Source organism: Aotus nancymaae, unplaced genomic scaffold (assembly GCF_030222135.1).
Source record: "Aotus nancymaae isolate 86718 unplaced genomic scaffold, 86718_ANA_hifiasm-v0.15.2.pri h1tg000029l, whole genome shotgun sequence".
Lineage (NCBI taxonomy): Eukaryota > Metazoa > Chordata > Mammalia > Primates > Aotidae > Aotus > Aotus nancymaae.
In genome coordinates, this window is record NW_026988442.1 from 15770077 (window position 1) to 15794352 (window position 24276).

At 45.0% G+C, this 24276-nt stretch overlaps 1 protein-coding gene across 2 annotated transcripts in view; it reads left to right on the top strand.

The window, feature by feature from the left end:
• Positions 1-24276, top strand: part of CNBD2 (cyclic nucleotide binding domain containing 2) — a 67528-nt gene that overhangs the window by 12367 nt on the left and 30885 nt on the right. Inside the window, exons 1-7 of one of the 2 annotated variants that reach the window (XM_064382355.1) lie at positions 723-893; positions 4266-4403; positions 6752-6805; positions 11115-11278; positions 17060-17216; positions 17712-17863; positions 20454-20592. In XM_064382355.1, the coding sequence (XP_064238425.1) occupies positions 843-893; positions 4266-4403; positions 6752-6805; positions 11115-11278; positions 17060-17216; positions 17712-17863; positions 20454-20592 (855 nt within the window). In that variant the 5' untranslated portion in view covers positions 723-842. Of the gene's footprint in view, positions 1-722; positions 894-4265; positions 4404-6751; positions 6806-11114; positions 11279-17059; positions 17217-17711; positions 17864-20453; positions 20593-24276 lie in introns of those variants that run through there. The other variant, XM_012455085.3, reaches the window with a different exon arrangement.

Genomic DNA, 24276 nt, shown 5'->3' on the forward strand with positions numbered 1-24276 from the left:
CAGTGGTGTTAGGAATTTTTTATTGAATAGTGTTGTTCCTTGTGGAGTAGGGCTAACTCATAGGCTAACCCAGCACCCGGTGTATGGGATGTTGGCAACTGTATTTATACTCACTTCTAATCCCTTCTCAGCCTTTTGGCTAAGATCAAGTGTAATATACTCATCCTACCCACTTTCACACATAAATTAAGGGGCGGGTTAATGCAAATTGAGGGGTGGGTTTTTAGAGCTTTCTAGGAAAGGGGTGGCAACTTCCTCATCATTGCCAAGACATTTGTAAACAGCCATGGCACTGGTGGGAGTGTCTTATGCTAATGTGGAATGGGGACAGCTAGGGGTTTGCTTTTGTCCCTGTCTGCTGGTTCATGCCAGTTTTTTCCACTTTATCCTGTCTGGACCAGATCCTGTTTTGGTCAGCAGGGTTGTGACCAGAAGGCAAGTCCTGCCATTCTCCTATCTCACCAGGACTCTGGCAGCCATTTTAGCTTCTTTGAGCCCCAGTCTCCTGTGTATGGAGTTGGGTAAAAGTTTGGGTGGTTGTGAGGATTCACTGAGGTAATGCCTGTGAGTGTCCAGTAATTGTTAGACTCCTACATTCCAATCCCTGTGCCCCTCCCTCCAGAACCTTTCACTGTGACCTCAGGAGATTCTGAGAATGATTTTCTCAGAGCAGGGCTTATAGTAGCTGATGGTATGGTGGGAGGAGTGAAGTGAAGCTCTTTCTTGCCTTGTTACTGAAGAAATCTATTTGTTTCTAGTATTATTGAATTCTTGGGGAAAATTTGTAGTCTTCCCCTTGAAAAGCAAAGGGGCTAGCTGTGCCATTTGCCCACCCAGGAACCATGAGGAGATATATGGCAACTTATACCTGGCAGGTCCTGAAGAAGGAACTGGTGAGGAGGGGCAAGGGCTCTGGGAGGGAAGAGCAGAAGATTGAACAAACAGGTGTTTTGAGGAAGGTAGATGCAGGTGTAGGAGGGGGCCTTGGATGAATGGTGGCCATCCTGTACCATTTGGAGTCACAGCATGGCACAAAGTAGGGACCCCTGCCCTGTAGCCTACCAACCCCCCACACTGAGCAAGCCATGGGCCATACTCAGAGCCACTGAGTCCTATTCTGTATCTGCTCTTCCTGCTATTATAAGATCCAGAGAGAACAAGGCAGTGTAGCAACATAGAGTCATAGGTTAAGCTTGTGAACTCTGGAGCCAGACTACCTGGGTTTAAATCTGTTACCTATTAGTCATGTGACCTGAGGCAAGTTGCTTGGTTTGCTGTGCCTTTATTTTCTCCTCTATAAAGTGAGATGATAGTATTAGTACGTACTGCATAAATTTGCTATTGATTAAATGATTTACATATTAGAATAATGCTTTGAATAATGCCTGACAATAGTAAATTGTATTCAATAGGTATTAATTTTAGTCATAAAGTACCTTCGCTCATATTTCCTTAGATATCTAATTTTTAAGAAATAGAACATTACAGGTGCAGGTAAAGCTCTCTTTACCATCCCATGCCTCTTTATTTCTCTTTACTAGTAACTACTTTCCTGAAGCTGGTGTCACCCTTCCTATTTATATTTTTATGCATTATCACGTTTATATATCCATTAACAACATATAGTATGTGGCACACACTTTTAAAAAATGATATTATAAATGGCATCATAGTTCTTTTTTCCCACTCAAAGTCATTTCAGCTTTATCCACATTGACACACACAGACTTAGTGCTATGTTCAGTCCTTTGGCTGTACCATAATGTATTGATCCCTTCGATCCCTACTAATGGACACTTGTTTTCAGCCATTTACTATTACAAACAGTGTTGCCATGACTGCCCTCATGGCTATCTCCTTGTGCATGTATGTGAGTTTCTCTGAAGAGGACACATAAAGTACATACAATTCCTCGATTGTGAAGTGCACACATCCTCAACTTTATATAATGTTGCCAAATTGCTCTTCAACATGGTTGTACCATGTTTCCCAGTTCCCAGTGATAAGTGTAAAATAGTATCTTGTTATTACTTTAATTTACATTTCCATTATTTCTAGCAGTGTTAAGAATGGTTTCATAATTTGTCTGGGGCATGGAAACTCATGCCTGTAATCTCAGCACTTTGGGAGGCTGAGGCAGAAGGATCACTTGAATCCAGAATTGGAAACCAGCCTGCACAACAAAGTGAAACCCCTTCTTTACAAAGCATATAAATATAAATGGAAATGAGTAAAAACAGTCTTTTCACAATTTATAGGTAATTTGAACTTCCCTTTGAATTACCTGTTCATATCCTTTGCTCATTTTGCTATTGGGTTATTTGTATTTTCTTTTGATTTGTAGGATTACGAAAAATAGATTTTGGTTAGTAATCCTTTGTTGTTGATTATACGCATAGCAAGTATATTTTACCAGTCTGCAGTTTGTTTTCTTACTTAGTTTACGATATACTTTAGCTAGTCTCAAACTCCTCAAACGATACCTCAAGCAATGGGCCCACCTTGGCCTCCCAAAGTGTTAGGATTACAGGCTTGAGCCACTGCTCCTGGGCGTTTTTTTTTTTTACAGAGTCTTGCTCTGTCGCCCAGGGTGGAGTGCAGTGGGATGATCATAGCTCGTTGCAACCTTGACCTCCGGCGCTCAAGCGATCTTCCTGCCTAAGCCTCCCGAGTAGCTGGGACTACAGGCGAGCTCTACTGTGCCCAGCTAATGATGTACTTTTCAACAGAAGTTAGTAAACAGAGATTTTTATTTAGTTTCTGAATTTTTTTCCTGACCCCCACCCCGAAACTAAAGTTTTGCGTTTTTTATTGGAAAATTTTCAAACATAAAAGTTGAAATATTTTACATATATATGTATATGTATCACCCTCTAGATCTATCATTCACCATTTTGCTGTATTGGCTTTATGTATTTGTGTATGTGTTTGCTGAATTGTTTGAAAGTAAGCTGTATACTTTATGACATATCTTTCTTAAAAATAATGACATTACCCACATAACCAAATACCACTATTATACTAAGAAAATCAGCACTGATTTCCTAATATTATATAATGTACAGTCATATTCAATTTTCTAATTTGTCCGTAGAGTGCCTTTGCTCTGTCACCCAGGCTGGAGTGCAGTGGCGCGATCTCAGCTCATTGCAACCTCCGCCTCCTAGGTTCAAGTGATTTTCCTGCCTCAGCCTCCCGAGTACCTGGAACTACAGGCATGCACCCCCATGCTCGGCTAATTTTTATATTTTTAGGAGAGATGAGGTTTCACTACATTAGTCAGGCTGGTCTTGAACTCCTTACCTCAGGTGATCCACCCACCTCAGCCTCCCAAAGTGCTGGAATTACAAGCATGAGCCACTGCACCTGGCCTAAAGTGCCTTTTATAGCTTGTTATTATGAACCAGGATCCAATCAAGAAGCATACCATTGGTATGTCTTTTGAATCTTTATTAATCTAGAGCAGCCCCCATGCCTTGTTTTTCTCCTCATGAAATTGACTTTTTGAAGAAACAGGATTGGTTGATTTATAGATTGTTCTACATCCTAGATTCTTCCCTATCCTCTGTATTCACTTGTTCTCAGTCCCAATTCCAAATTCCCAGGGAAAAGGTAGGGTGGCCCATCTTGGATTAGGTGTAATATTAGTTTTCTATGGCTACCATCACAAATTACCACAATTTGGTGGCTTAAAGCAAAGCAAATTTATTATCTTACAGTACTGTAGGCAAGAAGTCTCAAGTCTCAAGTCTCAAGGCCTTTTCTGCTTCTAAAGGCCACCCACAGTCCTTGGCTTATGGGCCCTTCCTCTATCTTGAAAGCCGGCAGTGTTGCATCTCTCTTACCATTATTTCCTCAGATCTATCTGATTCTAAAATTCAGGCTCTGTACATCCTACCTATACTGCCTGTAATTAGTCGTGCCAGTTATTTTGTGGATGGAAGTGAAGGATTTGACATTTAACTGGTTTACTGGTGCATAACAACTGGCTTCTGGGGAGAGGAAATGCCCTGACTAGTAGCTGCCAATTTCTGTGCCGTAAATACTCCTACCATGGCCAGTTTCAGGCTACCAACTTAATTTCAGCAGGCTTGCAAACTTCCTGAAAATCTGACCATCACTCTAGCACACCACTGCATTTAATCCTGGTACATTTCACCTTGTTCAGCACCATCCAGCCTGCTGTTGACAATCATAACTAATTGCAACCTTGACCTCCTGGACTCTGTTGGTTTCTATTGATCTTGTTTGCTTTGTTTCCATAGGGACTGTACCAGCTTGCCAGGGATATCGTGATAATGATCCGAGTGTGTAAAATGTTCCGCCAAGGCCTCAGGGGATTCCGGGAATATCAAATCATTGAGACTGCTCACTGGAAGCACCCTACCTTCTCCTTCTGGGATGTAAGCAGCTGGGCTCAGCAGGATTATGAGGGCTTAAAGAGGCCCAATAAATTACACGCCACTTCCTGGCCCAAACTCAGAACTAACTGAGAAAGAAGACGGAAGAAAAAGCAGATAAGAGATCCAATGGTCACCTTTATTAATGACCAGACTTCTGTTAGAGAGGGTAACTTATATCATCAAGCAAGAGGGTTACCTAATGCTGAACCCCAGATTTAGACAGCTTTTCATGCCTAGCCACAGGCAACATTGGACCAAGGCAGGCTCCAGTGCAATAGCAGGCCTGCTGCCCTAAACTCATGCCAGGGAAAGGTGGAGCAAAATGGGCTCAGAGGGAAAGAGATGATCATGCCTAGGTTTTCTCTTTCCAAATTCACCAAAGAGCTTAAGTCACTCCTTCTCAATGTAGAAGGAGAGAGGGCAGTAGTGTTCTAGTAATACACCTCCCTCCATGTAGAAAAAAACCTTGAGGGTGGAGAAGTGGTCTTCATTTCAACGGTGATCAAAAGAGCCAGAAGCAATCCAGGAGTCACAGTAACCAAGGTTTCTGAATGCCCAAATGCTCGCTCTATTTATGTCTCTACTTTCTTTCCCACACCCCTACTTCAGTGAAGGGGACATTTTCAGGGCCCTGTTCACTGTGGTGACCATCTAGATTTCCTAGATGGTTCCAATTTAAAATATTTTATCTCAGTGGTAGATCATGAGCCCTTCTTTAGCTCAAAAAGTTGGTCACCCTTCTGTTAACTTGTTCATTCTAGTTCTCCAAAGGTATCTTCATTGCTACTGCGTGTTGCTTAGGGCTTGAAAGTTTCCCCAGCAGTCACGTGGACAAATCTTGCACATTTTCCTGTTGTTTCTGATTTTAGAATCAGAATTTTAGAGCCAGCCCCCACCCCTCAGCATCTAGTGATTCACTCCAAGAAATTCCCCTAAAGGGCATCTGACAGATAGTGGCCAAAGAAATGGGGATAGGGGCTGGTGATGGGGGAAAGAAAGGCAGCCTTAGACTGGTTTCTAAGGGGCCAGCAGGTAATATAACTAGTGTATGTGTAGCTGAGTTTAAGATACAGTAGGCCATGCTAATACTGGCACAGAGCACTAATCATACAGCTTATTAACAGTGAGGTGAGTAACTTTGAAATAAAGTTTTAGAGAAATATTTCAAAAAAAAAAAAAAAAGATACAGCAGACCAGCTGGAGAGGAAGGATATGTCCCATTTAAATACATTCAGATTCACAGACTCTAGACACCATGCTAGCCACCAAGCTGCAGCCCTGTGGTTGGGCTGGGATGAAAAACGAATAGAGTAGAACTGTAACCCAAAGACTCAGATTAGCTCTCAGGAAGGACTTTCTGACTCTCAGGGTGGCATGCAATGGTGACGCAATGGGCCCTGGAGATCAGAGGGCTTTGATTACCAGAAGACATGGCCTGATGCATGGGGCAGTTGGAAGCTTAGATGCAGAGTCAGGCTTGTTATCAGGGGAGTGCGAGGCTAAGCCTCACCACGTGGGCCAGCCAGAGTGGCTTGAGCAGAGCAGAAGCCTCTCAAGAATAGCCTATAAGGGTCATAGGGTTGTCATGTGGAGCACTGGGCAGCTGGAGTGCAGGATCAGGTGGAGAGCCCTAGACTGCTTCAGTAGATGTGTGAATCTGGATGTTTCTGAGCACCGCCGCTTTCCTTCAGTAGCCTCCCTGAGAAGCACCACATGGCTATGCAAACGGTAAACAGGTAGTGGGGGTGAGCGAGACAGGGGTCTGAGTGGCTCCAAGGAACAAATGACATGTGGCTCAAGGCCACACTCCAGACATGGAATTGGGTTTGCTGAAAGCCTTGGGTTGGGGTCCCAGCTGGACCACGGACTTGCTGTGTGACCCTTGGGCAACTTCCTTCACCACCTCAGTCCCATATGGGGCTTAATAAAACCTGCTTTGTCCTGATAAATGGAGCAAGATAAGGAAGATACACTGTGCTTGGCTCATTAAAGGTGGTTGGCTTCATTTTTCCTTTATTTTTATCCCTCCTTTTCTTACTCCCTATACTTGTTTGTTTGCTGCTTTTCCCCCTTCCTTTTCTCTCTCCTTTTCTTTTTTCTCCTTATCCTCCTTTCCTTCTCCCCACCCGATATTTCTCAGCCTTCACTATAATATGTTGTCAATGCTGGACCCAAGCCTAGTGCCGAATTGGGCCTTTCAAGCAGAGGCAGGCCTGAAAGGCTGCTACGAGGTTTCCCATGGCTTCCTGCCCACCATGGTGGTCCAGGTACACAGGAAGGCTTTAGATGTAAAGTTCTAGGGGCAATCTTGCTGATTCTCCCTCCTCTCCCTGCCTTCTTTCTTTCAGAAAAAGAGACAAAGCCGAGTCACATTTGATACCATGGGCTTCATTGCAGAGGAGGTATGTATAGGTCGAACCTTGCTGTGGGAGAATTTCCTTTCTTCTTGGAAGAAACCTGGCTTGAAAGAAACCCTGGCTGGGCATCAGCAGAGCTGGTTTCAATCTAGGTTCTGCCACCAACTCAGCATATCACCCTGAGGTGGCCACTTCGTTTTCTTATCTATAAAACAGCTGATCTCAGTGATTCCTTCCAGCCCTCAGCTCCAAGACTGTGAGCATCTAGGAACCAGCTGTCACTGCATAGTTGAGCAGAAGCTATGGGACAGAGTCCCTGGGCTTGGACCTATGGGAAAACAGCAGGCAAAAAAAAAAAAAGCAGTGGATGTGAGAGTCCCAGAGAGAGGAAGAATTTGGGTGATGGGAAAAGGCTGACCTGTGTGTGAATTCTGCTTCTGCCCTGAACTCACTGAGAGATGCTGGGCACACCTCTCACACCTGGGTGTCAGATACCCTCAAAGAGTCTTATTCAGGTGCAGCATACCTGTAGGCACTCGGAAGGCTGAGGTGGGGGATCACTTAAGGCCAGGAGTTCAAGACTGCAGTGAGCTATGGTCACATCACTGCATTCCAGTCTGGGTGATAGAACAAGACCCCCTCTCTAAAAAAACAGTCTTCTCATTCTGATAAGGGAATGCTTTTATATCTGTGGGAGCTTTAGACTGTGCGACTTGCTCCCTGAATTTCAGTCTCATCATTGTTATCTTCTTGGCTTCTCTCCATCATATCCTGGGTATTAAATATTAAAATCCAATTTAAAAGAGCCTACCTATTTATCGGGAAGATCTGAAGTTCTCACCAGTGCAGACCTGACTTGACCCTGGCTTGGAGTACCCATGTTGGTTTTTTCTCAGGGAATGGGAAAAGAGCAGAACTTTATAATCGGTACCAGGGCCACCTGTGTCCATCTCATGCCCCACCCCTTTCACTTCCTGGAGCCCAGGTATGGCTTCTGTTCTCTCCTGGGCACAGCCTTATTTTGTCATGCCCCCTCCTGTATGAAGCATACTCAGTTAAGTCATCCAGGCTCTGTGATCTTCAGCTCTTTAGGCTGGCTAGTGTGTGACACTGGGCACTGAAGGTTAAACAAGCTCTATCCTTCAGACAGGAGGAACTAGGGGCCTGAGAGCCACAGAACTCTAGATAAGAGGCCAATTCTGTGCACTGCAGTAGAGGGAGGGAAGAGGGCACAAAGGGAAAATTCTTTGTTATGGGCAAGGTGTATAGGTGGCCCTTGAATGACTCATGCCTGACTGTGGTTCTAACATAGAGAAGAGTAGAGAGCCAATTTATCCTCCCATCTCAGCCTTCTGAGTAGCTGGCATTTACAGGTGTGCCCCACTGAGCCCAGTTGGAGACTCAATTTAAAAACCAGCCCCTTGGTCAGATGTGCTGGCTCATGCCTGTAATCCCAACACTTTGGGAGGCCAAGGAAGGAAGATTACTTGAGCTCAGGAATTCTAGACCAGTCTGAGCAACATAGTGAGACCCTGTCTCTACTAAAAATTAAAATAAAAGTAATTAGCTGGGCACAGTAGCTGACACCTGTAATCCCATAACTTTGGGCGGCTGAGGTGGGAGGATCGCTTGAGCCCGGGAAATCAAGTTTGCAGTGAGCTATGACTATGCCACTACACTGCAGTCTGGGTGACAGAGTAAGACCCTGTCCCCCTGTCCCCTCCCAAAAAAAAAAAAAAGAGCCCAGCCCTTTGAGTGATGTTAATGAGTATGGGGTTTCTTTGGGGTGATGAAAAGCTTCCAAGGCCGGGCGTAGTGGCTCACGCCTGTAATCCAAGCACTTTGGAGGCCAAGACAGGCGGATCGCCTGAGGTTGGGAGTTCAAGATCAGCCTGACTAATATGGTGAAACCCCATCTTAAAAAAGAAAAAAAGAAAAGCTTCCAAAATAGTGTGGTGATTGTTGCACAACTCTGTGAATACACTAAAGCCACTCAATTGTATACTTTAAATGGTGACTTACAGGGTATGTGAATTATATCTAAATAAAAATGACATATAACATATAATATAGACACCTATATGGTTATATAACCTGCCCCTCAGCATAGCATTTGGATCCTGATGGAAAAACTAAACCTCAGTATAGCCTATATTGGGCTTCTCCTAACACTAAACTTCTCATAGAGAACCTTAGAATTGGAGAGGCTTAGAATCATAGACTCACTTATTGTAGCAACTGTGAGACAGTGGAAACAATGAGTACATTTAAAAATATTGTTTAGAAAAACACTGAGTGAAGAAAAGCAAGTTGCACAAGTGATGTCTATAGTCTATTTACGTAAATTTTTTATTTTTATTTTTTGAGGCAGTCTCGCTCTGTCATACAGTCTGAAGTGCAGTGATGCAATCACAGCTCACTGCAACCTCAACCTCCCTGAGTTTAAGTGGTCCTTCCATTTTAGCGCCCTCAGTAGCTATGACTACAGGTGTGCACCACCATGCCTGGCTAATTTTTAAATTTTTTTGTAGAGATGAAGGTCTTGCTGTATTGCCCAGACCAGTCTTGAACTCCTGGGCTCAAGCGATCCTCCTGCATCGGCCTCCCAAAGTGCTGGGATTACAGGCATGAGCTGCTGTACCCAGCAGTAATTTTTTTTTTTTAATAGTCTTATATATTTTGTGGGTATATATCTATATATCTATCTATCTATATATGCGTATATATAAAAGTGGTAAACTCAGGTGGTGGGGAGCAGATCTGGGCTGGGGTGATGTATATGTACAAGAGGATTTTAACGATCTGTATTATTCTGATTTCTAATGGAAGATATGTGTTATTTCCAAAAATTTTACTTATATCTAAGAAAAAATACAGGAAGTTAGTATGCCAGATGTTAATGGCTAATTTTGGTTGGTGGGATTATGGGCAGTCATTCACAGTCATTCTTTCTTGCTCCTTCCTGTCTGCTGGAAGAACACAGTAGGGGTATGGCTGGCCTCCAGTGAGTGAGGGGAAAATGGTGAGAAATGGTATTTGAGAAGCAGACAGGGGCTTCTCTAGTCTCCTAGGCCCTATTTGAAGTGTATTCCCTTTTCCCCATCCCAGACATTTTTTTGAGCTCCTAAGGTAGGCCTAGATCTGTGTGTAGCTGTGAGGAATACTAGGTTGTGTGACATCTCCACCCTGCCAGTGAGGAGCTAATTAGGAGTTATTATGAGACTTAACCAGTAATTTACCCACTTCCATGATAATGACATTAATCCATTCATTAAGGCAGAGCCCTTGTGACCTAATTACCTCTTAAAGGTCCTACTTTTACAATTTCTTTATAGAAACAAGGTCTTGCTATGTTGCCCAGGCTGATCTCAAACTCCTGGCCTCAAGTGATCCCCTTGCCTTGGCCTCCCAAAGTGTTGGGATTGATTATAGGCATGAGCTACTGTGCCCAGCCTTCACTTCTTAATAATGTCGCAATGGCAATTATATTTTGACACAAGTTTTGAAGGGGACGTTCACCCTATGGCAAGAGCCTACTGAGGGAGAAGGGGCTATTCTTTTAGCTAAGATGACCCAGTGGGGACTCACTGAGGGTGTGGTAGCATCTGAGCTGGGACTAGAATGATAGGGAGGCAACTGTGTCCATAGAAAACCCAGGGGACAAATATTCCAGGCAGAAAAAAATAGCCCAGGTGGAGAGCTCAAGACAGAGCCAAGCTTAGCACACACCAGGGACAGAAAGTTCCAGAATAGAGAACAAAGGGGAGAGGTAGGAGATGAGGTTGGTGAGAAGCCATTGAGGGGTGTTCACAACTCACAGTGCCACTTCCTCAGCAGGTGGGAGTGGTAGGTGAATGTGCTGGTCCATGAATCCTGGTTCACTGGAGAAGAAAAGGTTTAGCTAATAGTCTCCAAAAGGTTCTCTTTGCTCCTTAGTCTCCTGTAGCACACCGAAGTATAGGCTGAGACATGGGCGAAGGTCTCCCCTGACTGCTGTGTGTGTGTGCTGAGCAGACTCTGCAGGACCCCTGGAGCCCAGGAAGCCTGTATTTCCTGGGAAGGTCAATGAACAGCACAGGTCAGGGGGATGTCAGCACTGATTTGTGGCAGATCAACTCCTAATTCTGCCTGAGTTTCTTCATCTGTCAAATGGAATTTGTTCTTGGGCTGGTGAGGATGCAGTGAGATGGGCAAGTGAAATGTTTGTCCCAGTGCCTGACACACAGTAAGCACTCATCACATGTCAGCCACTGTGGTACAGGGAATGGGTACAAGCAGGACTGTTGGGTGTTGCCCTCTGGCCCATGGGCGAAACTGCTGGGTCCCCTGTATCACTCTGGTCCTCTCTCCCCAGGATCACTTTCCTCCAAGAGCTATTCAGATCATGCAGAAGAAGGCTTCCTGGAGGACAGAGGATGAGATCCAGGCCGTCTGTAACATCTTGCAGGTTCTGGATAGCTATCGCAACTTTGAGGAGCCCCTGCAGCTGCTCCTGGCCAAAGTCATGCGCTTTGAACGGTCAGTGACGGGCACAGCCCTTGGCCACTAGGCTGAGGCTGGGCTGAGCCAAAGAGCCTGGCTCAGGTGTGGGCGGGTCCTTCCCACCCCTCTGTATAGTGTCAGCCATAAAGTCTTTTGTCCATTCACTTTAGCGCCCACTGCTATGGTCGCAGCACCATTTATCTCACTCACTTATTGAGACTCTTAGAGAATTAAAGGGCCATTAAATCTGGAGAGGATCTAGTAGGAACCTCAGAGAGGATCTGGTCCAATTCCCTCATTTTTCAGATGAGGAAACTGAGGCTCTCTGGGGAAAAATGGCCCCTTCTAGGTCACCCAGACAATAAGAAGCAGAGCTGAAACTCAAATTTAGGCTCTAAAAGTCAGGATGGATCACAGTTGATTGTACCATATCTAAGTAGGCACTAGCACACGGTCTGTGAACTTGAATGAGAAATGTCTCTATTTCCATTAACCTCTAGATGAAAGTATTATTTCCTTCAGTCATGAATATAGGCAACAAACCAATGTCATATTAGCTGTCCCTGTGACTTTTTCACTGAAATAAATCACAGATATTTTCACATCATATTCAAGTTGCAGATTTCTCAAAAAAATTATGTTTATCACATCTTCAAAATATGGTAGTTACTAGATCTGCTGCTAGATCTTGTTATTCAGTGTCTTAATAAAGATACAAATATATTGCTTTATCACAAATTTGGTTTAAAAAACATTTGTTAACTGTAATTATGCTGGAATTTATTTTCTACATTTAAAACATTGTTCTGTGTATGCTTTACCAGATCGTCAAAGGGTCCATGATGCAAGAAGTGCCATGTAAATGCCATATACTAGAAAAGTGTAAGAGGTACATGTGGAAATACTGCCATTTCCAGGCTGTCTCAATGGCTTCAAGAGGGGCAGCCTAGCAGAATATTTGGGATAAGGCTTGTCTCGAAAATACAAGATATGTCTGGGTACAGTGGCTCATGCCTATAATCCCAGCACTTAGGGAGGCCAAAGCGGGAGGATCACTTGAGCCCAGGAATTCAACCAGCCTGGACAACATGGTGAGACCCCATCTCCACAAAAAAATTTTTTTAAATTAGGTGGGCTTGGCAGTGGTGGTGGCATGCACCTGTAGTCCCAGCTACTTCAGAAGCTGACGCTGGATCACTTGAGCCTGGGAGATTGAGGCTGCAGTGAGCTGTGATTGTGCCACTGGACTCCAGCCTGGGCAACAGAGCAAGACCCTGTCTCAAAAAGGAGGAAAAAAAAAAAAGAAGAGGCTGGGTGCGGTGGCTCATGCCTGTAATCCCACCATTTTGGGAGGCCGAGGCGGGCAGATCATGAGGTCAAGAGATCAAGACCATTCTGGCCAACATGGTGAAACCCATCTCTATTAAAAATATAAAAATTAGCTGGGCGTGGTGGTGTGCACCTGTAGTCCCAGCTACTCAGGAGGCTAAGGCAGGAGAATTGCTTGAACCCAGGAGGTGGAGGTTGCAGTGAGCCAAGATCATACCACTGCACTCCAGCCTGGTGACAGAGCAAGACTCTGTCTCAAAAAATAATAATAAAAAAAGAAAATCCAAGATTTAAGGTGACTGTAGGTTTGTACCCTAATATCTTCCTTTATGGAGGTCACAGTCTAAGGCATAAGTACAACTAACTACAGATTTTCAGACCCTTTGTGATCAGTGCAGATGCTCCCAGCTGGCTTGGTCAAGAGTTTCATAGAAGTTATGTTTGAATAGGTAGCTTTGACAGGTGGAAATGTAGATGAGGACATTCCAGGCAGAGGGGACCATTTGCTTTGTTCTAGCTCAGTGATGAAGAGTGAGTCACCACTGCTATAAAGTAAGATTCTATGCCAGGCAGAGTGGTATCATGGAAAGAAAAAGAATTGTGGCACTAGAAGCTCTGGAGTTTTTGTTGTTTTTGTTGACAAGGTCTTGCTCTGTCACCCAGGCTGTAGTACAAGGGCATGGTTAAAGCTCACTGCAGCCTGGACCTCCCAGGCTCAAGTGATCCTTCTGCCTCAGCCTCCAGAGTAGCTGGGACTACAGGCACACCACACCCAGTTATTTCTTTTAAATTTGTTTTTAGTAGAGATGAGTTTTTTTGCTATATTGCCCAGTCTGGTCTTGAACTACTAAGCTCAAGCTACCCACCTGTCTCAGCTTCCCAAAGTGCTGAGATTACAGGTGTGAGCCACTATGTCCAGCTGAAACTCTGGAATTTAATACCTCATGTGCCCCATGTGACCTCAGGCAAGCCACTTAACCTTTCTTTTTTTTTTTTTTTTTTTTTTTTTTTTTTGAGACGGAGTTTCGCTCTTGTTACCCAGGCTGGAGTGCAATGGCGCCATCTGGGCTCACCGCAACCTCCGCCTCCTGGGTTCAGGCAATTCTCCTACCTCAGCCTCCTGAGTAGCTGGGATTACAGGCATGCGCCACCATGCCCGGCTAATTTTTTGTATTTTTAGTAGAGACGGGGTTTCACCATGTTGACCAGGATGGTCTCGATCTCTTGACCTCGTGATCCACCCGCCTCGGCCTCCCAAAGTGCTGGGATTACAGGCGTGAGCCACCGCGCCCGGCACCACTTAACCTTTCTGAGCTCAATATCCACATCAGTGAAATAACGATAATAATATAGATTTTATGAATTATATTAAAGATATGAATAAGATTTGGGGGAAGATCAATTAAGGGATTATTGTGAAAGACCTCTGCTAGTTGTGGTTTATTTCTGGGACTGGGAATTAGCATCTTAGACAGGATTCTTCCAGTTGCAAGTATTTGAAAACCCAGCTAAAGGGAACGTATTCATGGCTCTTGTATCTGCAAAGTCCTGGGACAGTTCTCCAGCTTCAGGCTGGCTGGAATTCCGGGGCACAGTGTCTACCTGTCTCTCTCTATCTCTTGGCACGTTGTTCATATAAGCGTCATCCTCCGCCAGCTCTCCTCTCATAGTGGTGAGATGGCTGCTGCAGTCTCAGCTCCAAACTTATCTTTTTAGTTTTAGTCTGATGGAAAGAAAGAAAAACTCTTTTCAATCACTCTCATCAGAGCTTGGGATGAATTCTTTCTGAACCAGCTTGGCTTTGCTTGAATTATCACTGAGGTCAGTGATGCTCTCTGATTGAGAGTTGAGGAAGGGTAGTTTCCCCAAAGGATAATCAGGCTGTGGTTGGTTGAAAAATGTGACCAGAATGCTTGACAGCAAAAGCAACAGATGTCTGCTCTCAAAGATTCAGGTTCTAGCGTTGACTTGATTATGGCTTGCTTTGACCTTCTGCAAGCTGCGGGCTCCTTGGGTCCCCCTTTCCCCTTCCCAAAAGTGTTGGTTGGACTTGATAGTCTCTGAGGGTCTTTCTGGCTCTAGCTCTAGTCATCTTTACTCCATGAACACTGACCTGTGCTCCCTTATCTTCAAAATATCATTTCTTAGCTGAATATTCCTGCTGTCTCCCAGCTGGTCATTGTTACCTGGGCCATCTCTTTCTTTTTTGATTATTATTATTTTTTGAGATGGGTCTTGTCATGTCAACCAGGCTGGAATGCAGTGGTGCAATCACAGATCACTGCAGCCTCTACCTCCCAGGCTCATGTGAGCCTCCCACCTCAGCCTCCTTAGTAGCTGGGGCAAGAGGTAGGTGTCACCATTCCTGGCTAATTTTATTTTTTGTAGAGACGAAGTCTCACTATGTTGCTTAGGTTGGTCTTGAACTCCTGAGCTCAAGTGATTCTCCCACCTTAAGCTTCCCAAAATGCTGGGATTACAGACATGTGCCACTGTGCCTGGGCTGCCTCTTTCCTACGTTGATAAAGATTCTGGACTGATACTGGTTTGTAGCTCATCAAGCCCACAGCCAGAATGGAGCCTGGGCAGTACTGACTCCAGGCTAGCGTAGTCCTCTGTCTATCCCCTGATCCCTTCCCTCAGGAGTTTGCCACAGAATCATGAGGCCAGTGGGTACTCTAAGAGGTCAGAAGAGGAGATGCTGCTGGGGGCTGGGTCAGGGAAGGCTTCCTGGAGGAAGTAGCATTTGAGTTCCTGAAAGGATCTGAATAGTGGAGAAGACAGGGAAGACCATTCCAGGCAGGGGAGCAACATGAACAAACTGATGAAACAAAGGGCATATCATCTGCCCTGAGCAGGGTCTTGGTTCCCCTGCTGCTGGTCAAGCCAGCGAGTCAGGAAGGATCAGAAGGTAGCAGTGTGGAGGGGAGGAGGAAGAGGAGGACCTGCTGAAGGCAGGGCCATGAGCTCAGAGTTGGGGGAAATGGCCCTGCCGTCAGGGCACTTCCACAGTGGCTGCTCATCAGTCCTGGCAGAGACTAAAGGGCAGACTTTTTGGCTCCCCATTGTCTCCTGGGTAAAAGCCAAACTTAGCTGGGCTTTGAAGGCCCTTTATGGTAGAACAGTTGAATTTCTCTCCTACCATTCCCCTGACCTTGCCTTCTTCTCCCATTTTCCTTTCCCATGAAGTACACATTATCTATGAAGTACACAGTATTCCTTGAATGTGTCATGCTTCGGGCCACCTCTGCACCTTTGGTCATGGTAGTCCCTGTGCCTGGTACCCTCTTCCATCTCTTTGTCCACCTGAATGACTCACTCCACGTACCATGCTAGAGCCTTGTCTGACCTTCCTAAGCTGGGATAAAGGCCCCTTATCTGTGCTCCCCAAATAGCCTTCACTGACATCTCTTAAAGCACTTTAAAAACTCATTTACATCCTGTATGTGACCATAATTTTGAAAACAAAGTCTATGTTGTTCATTGTGCCCATTTTTTTATTTTTTTTGAGACAGAGTCACCAGGCCGGATGCAATGGTGTGATCATGGCTCACCATAGCCCTAAACTCCCAGGCTCAGGTGATCTTCCCACCTCAGCCTTTCAGGTAGTGGGGACTACAGGTATGCATCACCACACCTGGTTACTCTTTGCATTTTTTGTAGAGATGGGGTTTCACCATGTTGCCCAGGCTGCTCTCAAACTCCTAGGCTCAAACGATCCTCCCACCTTGGCCTCCCAAAGTGCTGGGATTACAGATGTGTACCACCACATCTGACCTCACTGTGCCTAACAGACACAGTTGATATTTATTTAACTTGCTGAATGAATGAAGGAAATGAATAAAGATTGAAAGAATTGAGATTTGAACTTGCATATGAAATACAGAAACTTCCTTTGAGTTTAAGAACTCCTTGTTTGCTCTGGACCTGGGCACCTCTACCCTAAGGGTGCCCAGTTGGGTAGTGAGCTGCTGGTAATTATGATGAGACCATTATCTATGTCTCATTCTAGGTATACTCATCTGCATTTTACAGACAAGAGAAACCAAGGATCAGAGAGGGGATGTCCATTGCTCAGTGTCACACAGCTAACAGCAGAGCCAGGATTTGGATCCTGGGCTAATGCTAAAGCCAGTCCTTCTAATCGTTTAGCGACTCTAGTAACCGATTCATTGCTTTCAGCATGTGTTCACTCATTTATTCCACTACGTTCACTGAGCATTCACTGTGCCGAAGCACACACAGCAGCGACCCAGACCAGCAAATGCTCTGCTCTCAAGAAGCTTCATTCCAACCGAGGCAGGCAATGGGATAAATGTCAGTGAAAGGCTCCAGCTTGATTGGCAGGGCTGGGCTGTCCTGAGGGCCCTTCTGGTATAAGTCTGTGCTGTTATACCCCAGAGTAAAGAGCACAACCAGTCCAGAGCTCCTCCCAGTGTGAACTGGCCCCCGTGTCACTACCCAATCAACTGGCAAGTCTTTTCCCAGGTTTGGTCGCAGGCGTGTGATCATCAAGAAGGGGCAGAAGAGCAACAGCTTTTATTTCATCTACCTGGGCACAGTTGCAGTGACCAAGGATGATGATGGCAGCAGTGCCTTCCTAGATCCCCACCCAATATTGCTGCACAAGGGTGGCTGTTTTGGGGTAAGCCCAGGGGAAGGACCTGGCTTCCTGGGGTGGAGTGGGTGGAGGTGACAGGACTCCTGCTAGAACCTCTCAGCCAGGCCCAGTCTTGCCTAGTACTCTGTGCACATCACTGTACCGTGTGGGCCCCAGTGCCCTTACCTGTCAAATGCCAATTGAGTTGGACCAAGATAAGCCTCTTAATCTGTGATGTTTAAGGAGTATGTTCCTGACACAGCCCTTTAGAGATGCAGTGACTCCACAGCGAGGCCTCTCCAGCTTCTTACCCTCTGGCCTATTCAGGCCTGTTGCCTCTTTTTCCATAAGCAGCAGATTAAGGAGAAGGGGAGTGGGCCCCAGTGGGAGAATGTGCAGGAGGATAGAGGGGGCTGGGGAACATGCAGTCTGGGGAGGAGAGAATTCAGGGGGAAGATGGAGGCAGGGAAGATGTGTGTAAGGCTGAGAACAGGAAGTGGAGGTGGCTTCACACTTGCCCTTGCCCTGTCCACCCAACAGGAAATGGGCCTTCTGGATGCTTCAGTGAGGAGGGCCACCATTGTCTGTATGGAAGAAACGGAGTTCCTGGTTGTTGACAGGGAGGACTTCTTTGCTTATAAGCTGGACCAGGAAGTTCAGAAGGATGCTCAGTGTCGGTTTGAATTTTTTAGGTAACTCTACCTTCATTCAACACTTTTTTTCTCTTATGTGTTATTAGGTGCTTGACTTTGTCCATCCTAGGCCTGGTGGGAAACATACTGGTTGCTGTTCTGTCTTGGATGTGCTGAAGTCCCACCTCCCACCAACTTTCTCTGTCTGCAAACTCCTACTATACCTTCAGGCCTCAGCTCAAATATCCCTTTCTAATTGATAATAATAGTAAGAATAGCAAACATGGGACTGGGCACAGTGGCTCACTCCTGTAATCCCAGCACTTTGGGAGGCCAAGGTGGGAGGACCCTTGAGCCCAGGAGTTCAAGACCAGCCTGGGCAACATAGTGAGATCCTGTCCCTACAAAGTAAAAAATTTAAAAAAAAATTAGCTGAATGTGGTGATACATACCTATAGTTTCAGCTACTTGGGAGGCTGAGGTGGGAAGGTCACTTGGGCCCAGAAGTTCGAGGCCGTGGTGAGTTGTGGTCACATCACTGCACCCCAGTCTGGGTGACAGAGCACTGTTCTAGTAGCTAGGACTACAGATGCGCTGCCACATCTAGCTAATTTTTCTATTATTTGTAGAGACGAACTCTTGTTATGTTGCCCAGGCTGATCTTGAACTCCTGGTCTCAAGTGATCCTACAGCTTTGGTCTCCTAAAGTGCTAGGATTACAGACATGAGCCCCCATGCCCAGCCTGAACTATAATTCTTTTTCTTTTTTGAGACAGAGTCTTGCTCTGTCGCCCAGGCTGGAGTGCAGTGGCGCGATCTCAGCTCACTGCAACCTTCACCTCCCGGGTTCAAGCAATCCTTCTGCCTCAGCCTCCCACATAGCTGGAATTACAGGCATGCGCCATCACTGCTGGCTAATTTTTTTGTATTTTTAGTAGAGACAGAGTTTCACTGTGTTGGCCAGGGGGTCTCGAACTCCTGACCTCAAGTGATCTGCCTTCCTCGGCCTCCCAAAGTGCTGGGATTACAGGCATAAGCCACCGTGCCTGGCCCAAACTATAATTCTTGATTGCATAGTAATTTCTTTACAGTTTATATGCCCCCTCAGACAGTAAACAATATGGTGACAGGGACCAGCTCTGTCTTTGTCACTACTGTAATCCTTATGTTGTCACACTGCCAGACACATGCAGGTGCTCAACAAATAAATATTGAGTAAGATGAATAACAGGATATAAATAATTACAACCACGTGTGAGTCAGAAAGTAAGCACCATAACTATGGGTATCACATTTAACCTAAAAGCAGAACTCATACATAGCAAAAGATTTTTGTTTTTCAAATACTTATGTACATGAAAGCCCACATAAGGATATACAAATGAAATCTCATTTAATTACTCTTTAGTTATTTGCCTTTATGTAAAAGAGTAAAAATCCAACAAAGTATCTGCACTGGCCCTGAAAATTCAGGTTGTAGGGCTGCATAGCTACAGAGAGGTGAGATGGCCAAGGGGTGTGGTTCCTGTGGTTAGGGCTGAGAGAGGTAGTTCCATCCCCTGGAAAAGTGGGGATTTAGTCCTAAAGGGATAAGCTGTTCTTTTTTTTTTACCTGTGGAAAAATAGGTCTGGCTCCAATCTCAGCTCTTAGGTTATCAGCAATGTGACCCTGGATAGGTCACGTCATTTTTCTGTGCTTTAGCCTCCTGCTCTGTAAAATGGGGGTAAGAATACCCTTCTCCCAAGGCCATGGTGAGGATGGAATGGGATGATCATAGGAAGTATGTGGCCCAGTGGTTGGTGTTTGGTAGGTACTCCTTCTATGGTGGCCCTACTTTTCTTCTGGTGTCTCCAGACCTTTGTCCCAGGCATGGCACTGTGTTCACCTCTGGTGCCAGGTGCACATTGAGGCCTGAGTCACCTTGAATTAACCTGATATAACAAACTCAGTCCACCTGAGTCAGTTAAGTTTGGAGCCCTTAACCTGTTGGAGGTGAGAAAATTTGAGATGATTGTTGTCAACCCTTGGAGCCACGTATGAAGGCAGGCAAGACTGTGAAGGTGGTGGTCAAGGTCAGGGGAAGGGCAGTCACTGTGGGGTGGCCTTAACCATGGGGAACAACAGGCGGAAAGAGGGGAGTCCAGACATGTCCTCCTCCCTAGGCCCAGAGCTGAGTATTTGAAGTCAGTAGGCCAGTGGGGAGACAGGTTGGACGAGCTCCCCAAAGCAAAGGTAGGACCAGAACCACTAAGCTAGGGGACAGAACAGCCATGAGCTGGAGTGAGGACTAGCTTCATGAGCCACGGTGGGGAGGGGCGGCAGGGCTGGAGGAGAAGAAGTTTCTTGGAAAGAGGAGCAGAGGTGAGAAAAGCACAGAGGCTGGATCACCCAGGGGCATCTGAGCAGCAGCAAAGAGGGGAGTTAGGCTGGAAGGGAGGGCCTTGGGAATGGTGGAGAGAGCCAAGGCGATAGCAGGTGATAGCCAAGGTGATAGTGGCTACAGGCGAGGCCAGGTGATCAGGCAGGTAGCAGTGAATTCTTTCACCTGGTCATCTTCCACTGGAGAAGAGCATGTGCTCTCTGCAGATTGCTAAGGTCTGAGCACCTTGTGTGGTGGAAGTGATGAATTCTAACAGGCTTTTCCCACAGGAAGATGGATCTATTTGCATCATGGTCTGATAAGAAGCTCTGGCAGCTCGTAGCCGTGGCAAAGATAGAGAAGTTCTCATATGGGCAGCTGATCTCAAAAGACTTTGTAGAGTCGTCCTTTATCATGTTTATCAGCAAGGTGAGAAGGCTAGAGGTTGGGGTGAGGGGGAACCTCTGAGGAGCATGCCTAAGATCATGTCCTGTGACCTGATGGTCAGGGTCTGAGCCCCTTTCTGCAACCTGTGCAATTCACTCCTTTTTCTGAGTTTTCATGTCCCAGCTGTAAGATGCCTGCCTCTCTCAGAGTGTGGCTGGAGACATTAAGATACATGGCAATTGGGCTTGGTGGCACCTGCCTTTAATCCCAGCTACTCAGAAGGCTGAGGAAGGAGAATCACTTGAACCCAGGAGGTGAAGGTTGCAGTGAGCTGAGATTGCACCACTGCACTCCAGCCTGATGGGAGCAAGACTCCATCTCAAAAAAAAAAAAAAAGAAAAAATCATGTGAGTGTGAGAAATAGAACAGCATATCACAAGTCAGATTTAATAACATTGAATTTATTGGGAAGAGACTGGATTGGGATGCAACTTCATTTGTCCAATCATGGTTGAGTTGCAAGTATAAACTACAAGAGTTCAGCCAAAATCCATAAAAGAATTCTGTAAGAGGTTGGGCGCGTTGGCTCACACCTATAATCCCAGCACTTTGGGAGGCTGAGGTGGGTGGATCACGAGGTCAAGAGATCGAGACCATCCTGGCCAACATGGTGAAACCCTGTCACTATAAAAAAAAAAAAGAATTCTGTGAGAGCTGATTGGCTCTACGGAATTTCCTGTATGGTATATATATTTTTCACTTTCTTGTATGGTGTATTTTATTATTTATAAATTCTGTGTAACACATTCTTTATAACAATAAAGTTTATATACATGCATATGTTTTTCAGGAGAGCTGGTTGTTAAACTTGCCAGCACCACCAGGGGAGTGGTGTGTGTGTTGTTATTTTCGACTCAGTCCCAGAGAACAGAATCAAGTCTAGTTAATATAAGTAGCAAAAGATTTATTGCCGGATGTCAATTGGAAGTTCCTTCTCCTCCTTCATATTTGCTTCTTCTTTGCTAAAATTTTGAGGTGATCACCTCTGCTATGTCTCCAAATTTAACTCTAAGCTCTTTGATACTATATAGTCAGGAAAGATGGGGGATGTATGGTGAGGGACAGAAATTCTTTCCAGTATTTTCTTTAATCAGAATAATGATTACATTCTGACTGGCAGAAAGTTGGGGATGGATCTTCATCTGTTTTGCCTCCATTGCTTCATCCATGAAATGGAACCACTCACCCTGTAAAGTCTGTTTAAGGATGAGAATCAGTTTAGCAAATGCTTCCTCAGTGGGCATTCCTCCTGTAATCCAGTGGTTCTCAAAGTGCTGTGACTGGACCAGCAGCAGCACCAGCAGTACTTGGGAACTCATTATTATTTCTTCCTCCTCCTCCTCCTCCTCTTCTTCTTCTTTATTTTTTATTTTTTAAGACAGGGTTTCACCGTATTGGTCAGGCTGGTCTCAAACTCCTGACCTCAGGTGATCCGCCCACCTCAGCCTCCCAAAGTGCTGGGATTACAGGTGTGAGCCACCGTGCCTGGCTTTCTTCTTCTCCTTTCTTCTTCCTCTTCCTCCTCTTCTTTTTTTTTTGAGATAGAGTTTCACTCTTGTTGCCCAGGCTGGAGTGCAATGGCATGATCTTGGCTCACTGCAACCTCTGCCTCCCAGGTTCCAGTGATTCTCCTGTATCAGCCTCCCAAGTAGCTGGGATTACAGGCGCCTGCCACCACACCCGGCTAATTTTTGTATTTTTAGTAGAGACAGGTTTCGCCATGTTGGCCAGGCTGGTCTCGAACTCCTGACCCTCACTCAGGTGTTCAGCCTGCGTCAGCCTTCCAATGTACTGGGATTACAGGCATGAGCCACCGTGCCCAGCTGGGAACTCATTTCCAAATGCAAATTCTCAGGCCCCCCAAGAGCTACTCAATCCGTAACTCTAGGAGGAAGGGCTCAGTGATCTGTGTTTTAACAAGGCTTCCAGGTGATTCCAATGGACACTGATGTAGGAGAACCTCTGCCCTAAGGGAGGAATTCTCAAATTTTGGTAAGCATACAAATACATAGGGTGCTTTTTAAAAAGGCAGATTGCTATCTCACTCCAGAGATTGATTCATTAACTCTGGAATCTGCAGTTGAGTAAGTGCTGCAGGGGATTCTAATGCAGGTGTGCTGAGCCTTCATTCTGAGAAACATAATGTGGAAGTCACTAAAGGACAGCAAGGTAGGGCGCTCTTGGCCAGAAGATGAGTCTGGTTTGTTCTTTACAGTGTTTTATAAAGTCTGATTTAATCATCAACGTGAAAATTTTACATAAAAATTCTGATTTCTGGCTTTTGAGAATTCAGAGGATCAGGTAACACTAGACCATATTTTGCTACAGCCCCCACCTCTGGCTGGAAATGAGAAGCACCAGCCCTCTCTAAAGGACTGCTCTTTTCTTTCTTTTTTTTTTTTTCCTGCTTGGTCAGCGTTTTGAGTGTTCATCTCTGGAAGGAGATCAAGCTGTCCCGACTCTTGTAGTTAACTCATATTGCCACTAGAGGGCAAAATCAGCTGCGGGTGGCTGGACACCCTAGGGACCTCCGAAAGCTGGAGATTTCCTTTTGGCATTGAAAACTTAATGTCCACTATCAACTCATTTCTAACAGTTTATCATTGAGGGACACATAGTGGAACTATTTTCTCCATAGATACAATTGAAGACTCACTAAATACTTGAGGAAACCAGGCTTATGTTGTTTCTCTGGGACCTGCAGTTCCTGTGTATCAAAAAAAAAAGGATGCATAAAGATTTCAAATCTAAACTTTACAGCTTCATAAATTTTTACATATGTGTACACCTGTGTGATCATTGCCCAAATCAAGATAAAGAACATTTCCACTACTACAGAAGGCTCTCTTGTGCTCCTTCCTAGACAAAATCCCCCGACAAAGCTTACCACTCATGACTTTTGCATGTTTTTGAACTTCATATAAATAGAATCATACATTGTGTACTCCTGTGTCTGACTTCTTTTGCTCAACTGAATATTTGTTATTTTAAATTTTATAAATTATGGTGTACATAGAATAATATGTAACCCTTAAAAATGATGCTATAGAGCCATATTGTTTGGCATGAAAAGAGGTCTTTGATATATTATTGAGTTTCTAAAAAAAATTACAAGAGTCTGTTTTACATACATGAACTCATTGATAAAAGATTGTAGATATACATCTTTTTTTTTCTCTCTGATGCTTGGGAAGATATACATCTTATATGTTCATAGAGAAAAGTTTGAAATAATTTTCACTAATATGTTACTACTGGTTATTTCTGGGTGTCAGGATTAATGTAGTTTTTACTTTCTCTATGTTTTTCTGTTTGGTCTGAATATTTTTAAACTTAATTTTGGAATAATTTTAAATTTATAGAAAAATTTTGAGAACAGTACAAAGAATTTCTGTTGCTGGGACTACAGGCATGCACCACCATGCCCAGCTAATTTTTTTTTTTTTGAGAGGGAGTTTTGCTTTTGTTGTCCAGGCTAGAGTGCAATGGTGCAATCTCAGCCCACTGCAACCTCTGCCTCCCCAGTTCAAGCGATTCTCCTGCCTCAGCCTCCCGAGTAGCTGGGATTACAGGCACCTGCCACCACACCCGGCTAATTTTGTAGTTTTAGTAGAGACGGGGTTTCTCTATGCTGGTCAGGCTGGTCTCAAACTCCTGACCTCAGGT